This window comes from Monodelphis domestica, chromosome 1, assembly GCF_027887165.1.
Source record: "Monodelphis domestica isolate mMonDom1 chromosome 1, mMonDom1.pri, whole genome shotgun sequence".
In the NCBI taxonomy this organism is placed as follows: domain Eukaryota; kingdom Metazoa; phylum Chordata; class Mammalia; order Didelphimorphia; family Didelphidae; genus Monodelphis; species Monodelphis domestica.
In genome coordinates, this window is record NC_077227.1 from 278,916,183 (window position 1) to 278,933,841 (window position 17,659).

At 34.6% G+C, this 17,659-nt stretch overlaps 1 protein-coding gene across 12 annotated transcripts in view; it reads left to right on the forward strand.

Moving 5' to 3' along the window:
* GPHN (gephyrin) overlaps positions 1 to 17,659 on the forward strand; it is an 852,406-nt gene that overhangs the window by 676,892 nt on the left and 157,855 nt on the right. For all 12 annotated transcript variants that reach the window (XM_007473063.2, XM_056820908.1, XM_001369841.4 and 9 more), the window contains one exon: positions 16,240 to 16,377. In XM_007473063.2, the coding sequence (XP_007473125.1) occupies positions 16,240 to 16,377 (138 nt within the window). The remainder of the gene's footprint in view (positions 1 to 16,239; positions 16,378 to 17,659) is intronic.

Genomic DNA, 17,659 nt, shown 5'->3' on the forward strand with positions numbered 1-17,659 from the left:
GTTGTTCAATCATGTCAAACTCTTCCATTTGGAGTTTTCTTGGCAAAGATATTGGAGTAGTGTGCCATTTCCTTCTTTAGCTTGTTTGATATGAGGAAACTAAAGCAAATAAGGTTAAGTGACTTACCACAACTAGTAAGTTTCTGAGGCCAGATTTAAACTCAGGAAGATGATTCCAAAATCCAGGCCCTGCACTCTATCCACTGTGCCACCTGGCTTCCCCAGTAGGGCAGACAACATGTAAATCACTAGTTATATACAAAATATATACAGAGGATATAAGAAATAATCTGAAATTAAAAGCAGGTGGGATGGCCAAGAAAGGCTTCATGAAGAAGTTAAGATTTGAGCTGAGAATCTAATGTGTTCTAAAGGCAGAAACAAGAAGATTCAGCAACAGATTGAATCTGCAGTAAGAATAAAGGATCAAAGATGACACTGAAATTGGAGGCTTGAGAGACTAAGAAGATGGTGACACTCTCAACAATAATAGAAAAGTTAAGAAGAGTGGCAGGCTTGGGAGTAAAGCTAACAAGCTCTGTTTCAGCCATATTCAGTTAGAGATATATGCAAGAAATATCTGAGGCAATTATTGTTGTATTACAACAGCTCAGGGGAGACATGGTTCTGGGAATCATCTGCAGAGAGATGGTAACTCCTACAGAAACTGATGAGATCATCAAGTGAAAGAATATGTAAAAAAAAAAAAGTCACAAATAAAATCTGTCAATTTTTTTTCCAATTCTTTCATAGTTCTCATTTCTTTTCCATTTTTTTCCTTAAGCTCTTTCATTGTATGTATAAAGAACATTTTAACTGTTTTTCTTTTAATACTTGCTTCATCTCTTCCATGAATTCTCATTGAGTTTGTGCCCACATTGTGTTTTCCTCTGAGATACTGATTTTAGATGTTTGGGAGACATTTTCTTCTGCATTTGTCTTGAGCATCCCTTCCACCATATTACCTAATTAAAGTGAAATTCTTTGTTTTGTTTGCCCCTTCTTCCTTCTTACTTCCTGACTTCAGATTTTATATTAGGTCCAGATTGGTCCTGTTGCTGCTTTTGGTGGGTATTAATGTTATTCCAGGATCTCGGGGACCATCTAGAGACCTGCAAGCTTTCAGTGCTCCTATCTGCCACCCATGTGTGGACTCTGCAAATTCTCTTCTCTGAACTAAATCTGCTCCTGGATTCCACCCCATCAGTCAACTGGGAAGCTCTGTTGGCTCAGAGTAACAGAATTGTCGGATCCACTTTGTCCTTGTATTCTCACTCTGGTTAGCCTTTTTAATTTTTTTTCTAATTTTTTTAACCAATTATATGTAATAACAAATTTACACTTGAGTTTTCCAAAGTTATATGATCCAAATTGTCTCCTTCCCTTTTTATCTCCCATCCCAGAGCTGGCAATATGGGTTATACATATATTATTACACAAAAATTTCCAGATTGTTCATTTTTGTAAGTGAAAAATCTTATAAAACCAAACCCCCAAAACATAAACCCAAATAAACAAGTGATATGTGAAAAATCATATGCTTTCATCTACATTCCTACTCCAACAGTTCTTTCGCTGAAGGTGGATACCATCTTTGTCTTAAATCCCTCAGAATTGTTCTGGATTCTCTGGTTATTCTTCTAAAAACCGAACTAGACATTGAAAGTTTAAAGTTGTTTTTATTTATATAGTAGTTGTGAGTATTGTTATTTTGGTTCTCACTTCTTCATTCTGTACCACAGCATACAAGTCTTTGAATTCTAACTCAGAAGTTTGAAACCTAGCTATGTGGTGGCCATGAATAGTGCTGAGCCCAAATCAGGATGAGTTCAAAACCAGTTTTAGATACTTACTACCTGTGTGGTCCTGGGCAAGTCTCTTAATTTCTATTTACCTCAACTTCCTCATCTGTAAAATGGGGATAATAATAGCACCTACCTCACAGAGCTGTGAAGATCAAATGAGATAATTATAAAACCCATACAGTGCCTGGCACAAAATAAGTACTATATAAATGTTAGCTATTATTATTTTTAAATTTCTTGTAGTATAATAATATTTAATTGCATAAAGATGCCACAATTTATTCAGCAATTCCCCAGCAATTTATTTTTAATTTTTGCTATTTTTTATTTTTGTTATTTCAATGTGTTGCTATAATTTTTTTTTTGCACAAATATTTCTTTTCTTGATATCAGTATCTTCCTTAGAACAATTATATGTTCAAAGGCCATTATCTTTATCATATTTATAACATTTCTCGAATAATTCTTCCTTATTTTCAAGAATTATTAGCTTGCCTGATTTCCCATAGCTATAAACAGTTAATTTTTCCTACTTTTATGATTTTTGATAGTATTATTATTACATATTTCTGGATCATAAGTTTATAAAATCATATGTCTAGGATTTCAGTGGAACTCAGAAGTCAACTCATCTAACCCCCTTATTTTTACAATTGAGGAAACTGAGGGTAAGTAACTTCCCCAAAAGGCATACAAATGATAAGTGTTAGAGTTGTAATTTGAACTTTGATTCCAGAACTATCCAATCAGAATACTGCCAGTGTAATAACACCAATTATTTTCATTTCTTCTTTTGAAAACTCTATATCCTTTGCTTATCTGTTAGATTTGTGTCCATTCTCTGTAAATTTTGGATATCAGACTTTTATCAAAAATGTTTAAAATTTTTTCAATATATTTTCTTCTTATTCTAGCCAAATTGATTTTATTTGTATTTAATGTTTTTATTTGTATTTTCATATAATTAACCTTAGTTATTTTGTCTTAATTTACTCTATGTATAGAACCTCACATTCTCCTTTTCTTGATTTAATTTTTTTTTAATTTTGAACTTACACACCAAAAAAGAGCATTTCTGTTTAAAAAACAGAATATAAAAAAGGGATTTTGTACTAAACTATAAATCTCTTTCTTATTACTTGATTTTACCTTAAAAGAATATACCTTCTACACATTACTTTCAAAACTGTCCTGCTTGCCTATGTTTCTCATCTTTTTTATTATTACTTTTCATATATGTATACCAAGTTTACTTGGAATTATTATGATATATAAAAATGCTGAGTTGAATTTAGTTTCAATCAGTTGTTGAATAAAACATTTTCCCAGCACATTTTTTGGCCTTAGATTCATGGAAGATCAACTTATACTATACATCTGCTAAATCTTGCTCTTCAACTTAAATTTTTTTTGTTTTATTCATTGCCAGATAATTTTGATGATTTCAGCCTTATAATATAATTTATTATCTAGTAATGCCCAAATCTCCTTTTTTTCTCATCATAATAAAAATATTTTGCTATCTGCTTAAGGGGTAGAATAGAGAACTAAAAGACATAGAAACCAACTAGAAAGCTTTTTTTTTTAATCCTTACCTTACATTTTGGAATCAATACTGTATATTGTTCCCATGCAGAAGAGCAGTAAGGACTAGCTAATGGAGATTAAGTGACTTGCCCAGGGTCACACCACTAGATAGTATTTAAGGCCAGATTTGAACTGAGGACCTCTCATCTCTCAGCCTGACTTGCAATCCATTAAGACACCTAGCTGACCTTAGAAAGCTATTTTAATAATCCAAGGAAATAATGATGAAGTCTGGGAATAGGGTTGTAGCCTTGTGAATAGTGAAAAGGAAAAACATACAAAACATAGGGTGGAAGGAAAATTGACAGAGCTTGGTCAATCTTATGTATAAATGAAAAGAATGGGTAAAAGGTGTCATAGAAGTTTTGAACCTGAGTGACTGAGAAAATAATGTCTCCCTTAATAGAAGTAGGAAAGTCTAGAGAAAGAATAAGTTGTAGAGTGAAGAATTATTTAGATTTCCAGAATATTAAGTTTGACGTGGAAATGGGATGTCCAGCAAATAGCTGTAGATGTTAGGCTTGAATTTGGATAACAGAGTAAGTTAGGAATATAAATATGCAAGTCATTTTTTATAAAAAGTGATGACAGAACCCATAGAAGTAGAGAAGATCCCTAAAGGAGATAATGTGGAGAATAAAGAAAAGGTCTAAGTCAAAAGATTGAAAAATATTCATCATCAAGAACAGGAGATAGATGATTTTCATCTCTTACTGAAAAGGAAGAATCAGGCAAAGCACTAAAATACTGGATTACAATGGAATTGAAGAAAACCAAAAGAATCCTGGTGAAGAGGTAGTTTACAATGTCAAAATTCCAGAAAGGTTAAGGAGGCCTGGAAATGGTCATCAGAATTTATTTAACTGAAATACTTTGTTTCAACACAATTGACAAACCTTTAACAAATAATCATTACCCCCATTTTATCATTGAAGAAATTGAGATAAAAAGGTTAAGTGACTTTCCCAGATTTACACAACTCTGGTCTTCTTGCTTCCAGGCCAGGTGCTCTATCCACTGCCCCACCTTTCTTCTTCACTCTTCACATCCAATTTAGTTTCTAAATTTTATTGATTCTGTGTTATAACCCCTTTTTAGCCATTAGCCATTACACTTAGTTCAATCCCTCTTAATCAATCTCCATGCTTCCAGTCTCTCTCCTCTTTAACCTAGCTATCCTTCACCTAACTACCAAATTTCAGATCTGATCATGGCACCACTCTACTCAAAAGATAACTCTCCCTTGCCTCAGTTTGGCTTTTAAAGCTATTTACAATCTGGTTTAGTACTTTTCAAGATTTTTTACACATTACTCTTCACATCCTCTCCATTCCAGTCAGACTGGCTATTTTGTTGTTCCCATACATGAAATTCCATTTCACCTTTTTACTTATCATAGACTGTTTCTCCTGCTTTGAAAGCACCACCTCTTCACCATACAGCTCAAATGCCACCTCTTAAGGAAGCCTATCCTATCCCTTACCCTCTAGTTTCTGATGTTTTCTCCAGAGAAATTATTTATCTATATTTTTATTTAATTTTCTGTGCATATATTTAGAATATAAGTACTTTGGGTCTGAGATTATTTTTCCTATATTTTTTCTATATTATTTCCTATACTTAATGTAATGCCTAGTACTTACTAAATGAATTGAATTAAATCGGATTGAGGTGAAGAATAGAGGAAATGAGGGAGTTCATGATAGACAACCTTAATTTTCTTGGGAAATTAACAAGTAAGAACTTCTGCTAGAACTGGAAGATGGTGATGTTGAGAGCTTATAGAGAAGGAGGGAAGTAGGGAGAAGGAAGCATTTCTTAAGTGCTTCCCATGAGCCAGGCATTTGGACATTTGGAATGCATACTTTGGAGAGTGCCAGTCAAGGAACAATAAAAGAATTAGTTTGGAGCAATGAAGCCCCATTTATGATTAAATAATATGAATTTGTAATTGACCCAATCATTTCTAGTAGCATTTAGAATTTTAGAAATAGAAATATTTAGGAATATAAATTTAGAAAGAGTTAAAAACCTATGCAGTGGGTGAGCTAGGGCATTGTCTTGTCATGAATAGAACAAGAACAAGGAGGAAAGAGATTCAGTGTGCACTTAAACTGATTTAAAATTTTTAAGTGAGGAAAGTGAAATCAGAAAGAGGGGTCATGATCTAGGAAACCAGGGAATTTCTTCCACAATCTCCCAAAACTTGATGTATGTAAGTAAGGATAGTCAGTCAAGATAGCTAGCATTTATTAAGCACCAGCTATTTGGCAGGAATTGTGCTAAGTTCTGGAGATCCAAAGAAAACAAAAAAAGTCCCTGGTCTCAAGAAACTCACTTCTAATGGAAAAGAAAATATGCAAATAGTTATTCAAACAAAATATATACAGGATAGATTGGAGGTAGCCCCAGAGGAAAGGCATTAAGATTTATTTAGAGTAAGAAGGACTTCTTGCAGAAAGTGGGAATTTAGCTGAGACTTGAAGAAAGTCAGGAAAGTCAAAAGGTAGAGATGTGGAAGGAAAATATTCCCAGGAATCAGGACAACTAGTGAAAGCACTAAGAATCAGAAGATAGAGGGTCATCTGAGAGAAACATTGAGGATCCTGGAGATAGCAGGGAACCAGTGGAGTTTACTGAATAGGGAAGAGGGTGGCATGGTCAGACCTGTACTTTAGGAAGATCACTGGTACCACTAAGTATAGGATGGAATGGAGTGAGGCTGGGGAACCAACCAAAAGGCATTAGTGTTGACATGAGGTCATGAGGGGCCTGCTCCTGAGTGGTCAGAAGAGAGCTTATGAGAGATGTTATGAAGGAAGAAAAGAAAAAAATAAATTTAGGAAGAGGGAGCCAGATGAAATGATAGAAAAGAATTTGTGATTTAAGTGTAGAATTTCAGAATTCATGAATTTCATTGAGACGGGGTATGGGATTGAGTTAGAAAAATGAGATTCTGATACTGACTCTTCTGCCTACCAAGTGGCACTGGGTAAACCACTCCACCTCTCTGCTCAGTTTCCATATTAGTACAATTAGAGTTGATTTCTAAAGTCCACTTCAGGGCTAATATTTTCCAATTCTATGTATGAGACATGGTAAATCCAAGGGTCAAGGAGAATATTAGTTGTTCCATACTCTCAAATAACAAAGCATTAGCACAAAAGCACCAAGGATTAACTTCAGGACAAAAAGAATGGAGAGGAACCAAAAAAAAAAAAAGCCCAGGTTTATACATCTACTATTTTACATAATAGTCACAGCTCATTTTTTATGGCACTTTGCCCTGTTTTCCTCACAGTAGTCCTAGGAGGTAAGCATTATTATAACCATTTTACAAATAAGGAAATAACAAGGTTATTTCAGGTACTAAAGCCAGTTCTTTTTGTTCTAAGCCCATAACTCTTTTCACTATAGAATTATGCCTCAAATATAGATAAGCCAAAGATTTATCTGGCAAAACCTGGTTATAAGTTGCAAGCTATAAAAATAAAATATTTAGATTAAAAAACTGTTCCAATATAGGTTCAAAACCTTTCAAAACTGTTTAACTCACTAATCAGGTTCAAACTGTTCGTATACTTTTGATAGAGGTAATCAAAAGTATCCTCAGTGATAAACTATGGCTCAAATGTGAACTTCCCTTCAGGTCCAGAAGCAAGGATACTAAGGAGACTCATTATAAACATAAAATATTAATTGAAATATATAAGGATAAATAAAGGATTTCTAATTCTAAGATATTCTAAATCCACCCAAATAAACTCCCAGATTCTGCAAGGAATCCTGTGTTTCACAGGCTACACTAATCCTCCTTGATCTGACTAACCCAAATTTATACTATCTAAATAAAAACTACTGCTAATATCCTTATAAATCTTAACTTCACCTTCAAATTATAAAATAGCAAAGGCTAGCTGGTTGAGTATCAAAAAGAATCAAGTTAGGACTCTGAGTCTTAAAAGACGCAGAGTCCAAACCAAAGACCAGGTTTTTCTTTGGTCTTCTCAGATATAAACCAATCTATAAAACCACAATAGATAGTCAATAGTGTTTCCCAAGTTGGGAAAGGAAAACACTAAGCTCCTTCAGATCTTTCCCTCAGACAGAGAGAGAGGCAAAGATGTTACCTTCTCCAGCCCAGAGAGAGAGTCTCTGAGTCTGTCTCTACCAACTGCCAGAGAGAGTAACTGACATAGAAAAATGGTTATAACTGTCAGCAATTGAAATTAAACATGCTCTCTCAGCCCTGCTTCAAACTCCAGTTCTTTTCTCAAGCCAGCCACTTTACTTCCTATCCCTGAACTAATAAAACAATACTTATTTTCTAATATCATCCTTACCGTATCAGTATGGCAGACATGAACAAAACAGAGTAAATGACAATAAATCATTCAGAATATCAAAAAGGAAAATCCCTTACATGATAATATATATGGTTTGTTGTATTTCTTTTTTTGAAAGGATGAATATATCATTTATAGTCAATCACAATCATTCATTGGTTGTGAGTCATCCAAGCAAGTCATCTACCTTGTAATTTCCAATTGCTCTTTGAAAAAGAGAAGGGAAAGGAATGTATCCAAGTCAGGCCTTTTTCTGTTGGCTAGAAACTTGGTTGCAAAAAAATTAGAAGAAAAAAGAATATTTCTTCATTTATTTCTGCAACTATCAAATACAACCTGTGGATTTTTTGATTTCATGCTACTTAATTTCTCCATTAGCCAAGTCGATCTAGACTTATTTGTCAACATACTAGTACTAAAGTGATATGAGCTTGCAATTCACACTTTGTCAGTAAGTGCCTGCTTATCATCTCTTTGTATATGCTCAACTCCGTTTTTAACTTTCATGGTTTTACCTCACTCCTTCCCTCCAAAAAAGAATACAGTCTCTTTAGCTTCACTTTTTTTTATTTCCCCCAAAAGGATTTGGGGGATATCATAAGAAACATTGCTCAAAATCCATACTGCCCTACATGTCTGTTAAAAAATTTATCAATCAATAAGCATTTATTATACCCCTAATTGTGCCATGCACTGTCACTTAACAACAATCCTTTTACAACATACTTTTGTATAATTTCATAATGCTACAGAATCTCTCTCAGAACTCAAAACTTTATGTCATGATATCTTCATATGAGTAAGAGTACTTAAAGGGCGATCAAAGAAGGAAGGGGTTAAGCAAACTATGCCTCAATTGAAAATAAACTAACCAAAGAGTAGTATTAGGATTAAAGTTTTTATTGTCTTTAAATATCAAAATTTTTACACACCCATTTTAATTTTGCTCAACAAAGCCTTTATTTTTTTTCTTTCCTTTTCCTTTTCAAAAAGAAGAATCAAGTATTCTTCCAACTAAAAGTTGACATGCTTTCTACTACTATCAGCTGTTCCCAAGAGCTTTTGACCAGTCACTCTTTCTTTGATTTATATCAGCGGTTCTCAACGTCTCAATTTGTAGCAATGAGAATACATAATCAGGTATTTACATTCCGAATCATAACTGTAGCAAAATTACAGTTTTGAAGTAGCCACCAAAATAGTTTTTTGGTTTGGGGTCACTACAACATGAGGAACTGTATTGCGGGGTCACGGCATTAGAAAGGTTGAGAACCACTGTATGAAAGACTGAATGCTTTGCATGTCTGAATGACTACATCTGTGAATAATCAAAGGCTTTAACTACTTAATCTTAGTACATTACCATCCTCTGTGCTATTTTAAATTCTTAAGACCACTATTTATCCTCTTTTGACTTTCTTACTTTTTAAAAAGATCCAGGGAGTTGAAATGGAGTGTATTTGAGCAACAAAAACTGTAGTAAATGAGAGAGTAATATTAATAGGGCAGAACAATATCTTCCTTATGGTTTTCAGCACACTCAAAGAATGAATAATGATTTAAGCTTGAACTACTTTGGGGAACTTAGTTGCTGATTGCTTTGAAGAATAAAGTTTCCTCCTGAGGTTTCTTTGATTAATCAGGTAGAACTTACATAAGCCTTTTATTTGTTTCTACTTTCTTCTCTTCTGTGATCTAGAGAAAACATCATTTATTCATTTATTTTTAATAAACATTTGAATGGATTTTTCCAATGAAGATGAAACAGTGTGCTTATGTGGCTGACAAGATAAAGCAGGGCATATCTAAAGTATTTCTACAGATATAAACAGGTCTGTTTTGATTGACACAAAACATGGAAAAGGACACTCGTCTGCAAAGACTATTATTCCTCCTTGTTCAGTAGAAAGGGAAGTTGAAAATATCTTGCAATCACCCTTTCTAGTCCATTACCTAGAATTTATGAAGCTCCTACTATGTGCCAGTTATGGTATTAACTGCTGGAGAGACAAAGTAAAGCAAAAAAATAATTCCTGCTTTTAAGGCGTTCCAAGCCCAAAGGGATGGGGGCTAGGGAGGGGCAGCATGCAAACAACTAAATATACACAAGACATGTACAAGGTAAATTGATTGTAGTCTCAGAGGGAAGTCATTAAGATTAAGGGAGATTGATGAACACTTCTTGGAGAAAATGAGACTAGCTGAGACTTGAAGAAAAGACTAGGAAGCCAGAAGGTAAGAAGGGAGAACATACCAGGCATGGAGGACACATACAGCTTCAGGAGACAGAGAGTAAGAAACATTTGAATCTCATGGTATATGGCAGGCATACATTGTAATAAATTTCAAAAAGTAGGAAGAAGGCAAGTTATAAAGGGCTTTAAAAGCCAGCTGGTTTTATAGTTAATAATAAATGAAATAGGGAGAGATCTCTCCTTTAGGAATATCTTTTTGATGGCCTAGGTTGGACAGGAACAGGGAGACTTGAAGTGGGCAGACCCACAAGCTAAGCTATTGCAGTAATCCAGATATGAAGTGATGACCTGTACCATAGCAGTCATGTCAGAAGAGAAGAGGGCTTATGAGTGATATTTTAAGAGTAGAAACAGGACTTGACAACTGATTGTGTAACTGTGGTACTGTGGTGAGAGAGAGGGAGAAGACAAGGATAACACCCAGGTTACAAGTTCTGGTGACTTTAAAAAGATAAATGAGGACCCTTGACCGTATAGGGAAAAGGGAAAGATAATGAGTTCAATTTTAGACATGTTCCATTTAGAATGTGCAGGGAAAGAGATTAAAACTGGACAGGTATTTCTCAGAATCATCTGCATAAAGATACTAATTAAAACTTGTTGACTAATTGTCAAGCAGCTGAGTACAGGGCATAGTGGACATTGAACTTCTGTATAGTTTCCATTTAGGTCTCATTCTTGTTCCTAATGTATATTAGGTATTGTTTTTTAAATTTAAAAATCTCATTGATACTGATCTTAACCATTATGGCATGAAAAAAATTAATGTAAAATGATTTTATAGGGGATCTACCATAATTCAGATAGGGTTAGCGTTCTCAAGCCTCCCTTTCAGAGTTCTAAATTCAAGCATGGTTATATGATGCCCCCCTACTACAGAGGAAAATATTCTTTATCACAGCAAAAAAAAAATTGCACATACTCTTTTCTCTGGACAGTTCAGTTATAATTAGATACATCAGAAAGACTTTAACAGTATTAATTAACCCCCTACATGAGGTTTCTAAATCGTAACTTTTTGTGTCAATGTCAATTTCTGCCAAGCTTCAGGTGAGCCATCTTTAAAATAGCAATAATAAATGTGCCACAAGCAAATTACACATATTGTTCTGTTTGAAAATAGAAATGCAATAGTGTTGACTAACTCAGCCAACTTGAATATTTTCTTTAAAGTGTTTATCTTCATCATGATTTTCAGTTCTTCTGGTACCAAAGTAGCCTGTACTCCCCATTCAGATTAATAGGTTCTTTGTTTAGTTGATCTCTTCCTCAGCACAGGAAGAGAGATCTCCAATATATTTATACATGATGCAAAAGAACCCAGCAAAGCCTAGAGGAGTGGAATCACCTGTTCATTCACTTAAAGAAAAAGTTGGCAGTCCCTGTTATTTTTTCTACATGCTTATTCAGTGTTTGGCATGAAGTCTGGACTGCACTTAGAGCAGAGTTGACAGGAACCAAATTGTAGATAACCTGTCCCTTTTTCTATTACATTGTGTCAACTGCTCTGCCCAGATTTAGGGTTTGGGATAGTAATTTAAGGCAGAAATATCCTGTATCTCTCAGAAACTGCACCCTACTTATGGGCCCATCTGCTGATGGGAGTTGCAAGTTTATAAAGAGAGGGGGGAAATTGTTAACTAAGCCACTGCTATAAGTGGACTGCTTATGTAATGAGACTTTACTCACAGAATCGTATCTAATTATAGAGAAATCTTACATGTATCTGAATGTGCTTATTGTAATCTACTAGGCTCTCTCAGTTCTCATAAACTAGTGCTAGGCATTTAAGTGGTATAGTCTCAGGCTAATGAACTTTTTTTTTTTTGCTATATGGAAAAAGTGGCCCTTGGGATCAAATTCTGGCCATATAAGTAACATTTTAATTTACTGAACCTGTTTAGCTTTCACTTTATGTGTTAGTCTGAACTGGATGGACTTATTATATACATCTCTGAAGTTTGAAAAGGTGTTCCTGTTTTTAATTTTTGACTAGTGGCTCCCAATTTCACTTGTTCACTTAAAATAAAATCTATTTTGACATTTGGATCATTTACTTATTTTGTGATTGCAATTTTAAGCCAATTAACTGACTATTATTTGTCAACATCTGGACTGCCATGATGAAAGTTATATAGTTTTAAAAATATCATACATAGGTCTTCTTTTCTCTTTGAAGTGAAAAGCTATCATTGCTAAATGTTCAATCTTTTAACATCAGCATCAATAGTTTTATTTTACTAAAGGTAGAGTTTGATGATATTTCTATTATTTGTAACCAGCATAATTGGAATTGGAAACCAAAATTGACAGCTGTAGGTAGAATACTACTGTCCACAAGAAAAGCAGCTGACCAGCATCCAGCAAAGAGAAAAAATCAGGGAGGCAGTTACCTTACCAGAGAGACTAATTGTATCCTGAGGATCAAATGGACCCACTAACCTCCTGCAGTGACCCAAAATTCCTGGAGAATTCTACAGCTAACCTAGATAAACTCTAGATTTCTCAGTACCGATTATGACTAGTCCAAATTCCCTGTAACTGTTGCATCTAAGAGACTATAGACTCTACAAGAGGCCCAGATCCATGAATTTCCACCAAAATAATACAGGTTGTGGACATGGTGAAGTCAAATAACTATTCTCCCACCCTCTCAGCTGAGGGCCTCATTCCTAAAATTCTCTGCCCCACTTTTCTTCTTGATTACCTTGGTTTCTTCAAGACTCAATTCAAATCCCACCTTCAGCAAAAAGACCTTTCAAGCACCTCTAGTTGCTAGTACTTTTCCCTCATAAATCATTTCTATTTACTCTCAATATATGTTTGATTATTATATGCATTATTTTTATGTTATCTTCTGCATTAGAATGTATGTGTGTTGAGGGAGGTATTCATTTTGCCTTTATTTTCCTACCACTTAGCCTAAAGCCTGGCACCTTTTAAGTATTGAATATATACTGCCTGTCTATTAGCCTGACTGACTGATTCAGGACTGACCTATCTTTGAGAAACAATGTCAATTCAAGAATCAACTCACTGAGTAGGCTTGAGAGTCATGATTCCAACAGCAAACTAGAATATGGCTTGAAAAATAGTAATATGGGTTTGCACATTTTCTGGTCCAAGGATATCCAAGCACTTTATAAAGACCTTTTAGAACTTCACTGAGCTATTCTTTATCCATATCCAAACATATGTCTAGAATCAGGATAGCCTCAGTCTTTTAATGAATAAAAGAACCACTTAATTCATAAAATTCCACTCTTTTATGTTGTTGCTCCGGGCCTAGCCAATCCAGACTTGTTACCAAACCAAAATACAGTCAGTTCACAGAGTAGAACAAAAGAGAGTTGCTATTTGTCCCTCTAGTTTCTTTTAGGGCATTTTTTTTTTGGCTGATCTTTTTGTTTGAATTCCTCCTTCCCTCCCCATTTTACAACCCCTTCACTTATCCCAACTTTTCTTCCTTTACTCTTATTGTTTAGTCATTTCTAGTTGTATCGGACCCTTTGTGATCCCATTTGGGATTTTTTTGGCAAACATATTGGAATGGTTTGCTTTTTCCTTCTTCAGCTCATTTTACAGATAAGGAAACCAAGGCAAACAGGGTTAAGTGACTTTGCCCAGGGCTACACGGCTCATGTGTCTGAGCTGGAAAAGGAAGAAAACTCCAAAAGGGGTTACAAAGAGCTAGACGCAACTGAAAATTATTAAAACGACAACTTAATGTTCATCAACTCATTAGCCAATTCCTAGGATTGTTATGAGGATAAAAAAAAAGTAAAACGTATAAAGCAGTTTTATTTTTTCTTTCTAATTTCATAAGATTAGAAAACCAAATTGTGTTTTTAAATTTTATATTTGTATTTCTATTGCTGAAAGAATTCAGGTGGCATGTATTTTATTATCAATGCTAATATCTTTGTAGGTATTTTTTTTAGTTTGTCGATGTGCAAATTAGAGGACAGCCTATCAAGGCTAAGAACTGCTTTTTTTGTCTAATCTCTGTATCTCTCAACCCACTGAATTAGATTTTAGTTGGTGATGGCTGTCTTTTACTAATCTCTGTATCATTCTATCCAGTGAACCAAACATTAATAGATAATGACAAGGATTCTTAGGTGATAGCACAGTGATTTCCTAAAATCTTTTCTAAAAATGTCCTGATTCAGTTGAGGAAAGTAAAAAAGTTATTCTTGATTATATGTGGGTAAAATATGATCTATGAATCAGATCTATCCTCACTGAGTAAAAAAAGAAAGAAAAAAAATATTACCTATTACCAACTAACTAAGAAAAAAAGGCAGGATTGATATAGTCACTATACCAATTAGTCACTCTTAGTGCCTAACATATTATGACATTGCTATTTGATACTGACATACTCAGGCCTTCCTTTCTTCATTCTCCCCCTATTTGTCTTAGCTGCTCAATCTCTGCTGATGGATCCTCATCTTTGTCCTACTCCATAACCATGGCTTTCCCCTAAGACTTTGTTCTAGACCTTCTCCTTCCAATCTCAGTACTATCTTCATTGGTGGTATCATCGGTTCAATTGTCATCTCTATGCAAACCATTCAAAGATCTCTCTGGTCTCTCTTTTGAGCTCCAATCTCATATCTTCAGTTATATTTGACATTTAAAACTAGATTTCCTGTAGGCATCTCTAATTCAAAAAACATCTACAACAGAATAATTATCTTTCTTCTCAAACCCTCCCCTCTTCTAAACATCTCTATTACTTTCAAGTTCACCTTCATCGATTGCTGAATCTTCTTGTTTTTACCTTCACAACATATACAGCCCTTTCTCTCCATTCCTATCACTAAATTTCAAGTACCCATAACCTCCTACCAGAACGATTCTTTCTAATTGGTCCCTCTGCCTCAAATCTATCCACTCCTCCACAGACCTGCCAAAGTGATTTTCCTAAAGCATAGGTCTACTCAATAAACTTTAGTGATTTTCTATTAATTCTAGGACCCTTTAGACATTCCTCCTTATGGTGTTCCAAGTCCTTCATGACTTGATCTATTCCTAATTTTCCTGACTTCTCATACTTTACTCCCTACTATACACATCATGGTCCAACAAAACTTGCTGTCTGTAGTACACAACATACATTTCCTGTCTTTGTGTCTTTGGCTAACTGAAACAATCCAGTGCCAGAAATGCTCACCCTCCTTACCTCTTCTTCTTGACATGCCTCACTTTCTTCAAGATTCAACTCTAGTCTTCTACATATGGAATTCCTGGCTCCCCTTTCCCAACCTCTTGAGCCTTCCCATGTAAGATCACCTTCTTTCTATTTTATTTGTCTTGTCTGCATCAATTTATTTACATATTACCTTCCTAATTAGTATATAAGCTCTTTGAGGTCAGTGGACTAATTTTTGTTTCTTTGTTTCTCCACTGCTTAGCAAACACCTGGCACATAATAAGCGCTTAATAAATTCTTACTGGTTAATTGATTGATTGATTAAACCTCATCTGACTCTGCTGTATTAAGAAACAAACTGGAGAGGGATATAATTGGGTTTTTTGGAGTTTGGTTGTTTTTAAAACCCTTACCTTTTGTCTTAGAATTAGTACTAAGTATTGGTTCCAAGGCAGAAAAGATGACTAGGCAATGGGGATTGAGTGAATTGCCAGGGATCACACAAGTAGGAAGTGTCTGAAGTCAAACTTGAACACAGGACCTTCTGTCCCAAGGCCTGGCTTTCTTTCCACTGAGCCACCTAGCTGCATTGGGGGTGATCGTTAGATAAAACAATAATTTGACTGCAGGCCTATCTTAGATGGCCCCCAAAAGTTGTGTACCATATTCCGTCATAATACCTTTTCTTTCTGTTCCAAGTACCCCTAGGAGGAGTCTCTCAGCAGACAAAAAGAAAGGATCTGAGCCAGCAATATTTAGGTTCAAGAATATAAGACCCTTTCCTTCTGGGGACCAACCTTATTCCAGGGTGGATAACTCCTTTGTAGCTCTTTAGAACAATTCCCAAATTAGTTCATTAAAATCCCAAACACATATCCTACCTGATTTTAGCAGGTAATGTAACAATGATGATTTGTTCTGTTTTTTTTCCCAAATAGAATTATTGAGGTGGAAAGGTCATTTCTTTGTTTTGTTTTCTTTATTTTGAAATATCTCAGAATGGAAGTTATTTATGTGCACAAATCATTTCTATCTTCCCATTGCTGTTCTAGTGATCACAGTCTCAGCTGAAATCTCTTCTTGTCTAGGTCACAGTGCTGTTGATATCACCAAAGTGGCAAGAAGACATCGCATGTCTCCATTCCCACTGACATCTATGGATAAAGCTTTCATCACAGTTCTAGAGATGACACCGGTGCTCGGGACAGAAATCATCAACTACCGAGGTACAATCAGATATAGCACAGATATAGTACAAAGGTACCCTGACTGCAATGTTTCTCAATGTTCAAGCTTAAATATTAAGAGCTATAGTTTTCATAAAAATAATGGGTTTCCTTGCTTGATATTCTGCTTTTTACCACACAACTCTATCTTCATTCTCATGACAACAGTTCATTACTTCCTTTAAAAAAACTGTCTTTATTTTCTACTAATTCCAATATCAACTAAAGAAAACTCAAGGCTGAGTGGTAAACAGAGATATTTATGAGACAACATGCTGATATTCCTGCTTGATTAATGGGAAACAACTGATGACTATAAAAATGTTTTTCATGCTATGGAAGCCCATCCTTTGGAAGCCAAAACCCAGTAACACATTTTCTATAGGGATAACCAAACATCATTGATTTACCTTTTTCTTCTTTGTAGTATTTTAATTAAAATCTTTTTAATAGAAATGACAAACATAAACATCTCTGAGCTTTGTTCAGTCTACACATGTATGGTGGCTTGGACATTTGTGAATATGATTTATTGTGTAGATATGAAGAAAAGAAAGCTAAACATATAAGAAATTTATGATTTTGTTTATGTGCAATCTTTTCTTTGTATGGAGAAATGCTTGTTTTATTTGGCTTTGTAAAATTGGGGCAGGAGTTAAATTCATGTAGGGAAATGGAAAAGTATAGCCAAAAAATTTATCAAATGTCTATATGTGATCACTGAAAAAATAAGGAATAATTTAAATTTCTTAATGTAAATTACAACTTTGAAAGCACTTGAGCTAGTATTTCATTATATTTTTATGTAAGCTTAAATTTTTAAAAAACAATCCAAAGTCTTTATCTACCAAAGCAAAACATGATAATAAGAAAACTGTCCTGCTTGAATCTTTCCTCTTCTCAGCTTTATTTCATTCTCTTCTATGCTTTTCATACTTATTACTTCTTATTCTAAGTAGGGTATATAAAATTCATACTGTTGAAAGTTAGTGGCAAGGTTGGTTCCTTTAGTTTTTTAGGATTTTGGAAATAAAGCATAGAAATTTTAAACATTTAATTGTAGCCACCATCTATGTGGATTGAACCAAGCTCAGAGTTGTAATCATATAGCTAAAAGACTAACTTCTTTTCTTTCCAATACCACAAAATACAAAATTATTGAAGATGGTGTAACAAATGGCATTCATTTTAGTTGGAAAACTAAGGCTGGTAAAACATACTAAATATTAGATTCCATCATAAACTTGGAAGTTCCTCTCTATTCAATATCTCCATTTAGGAC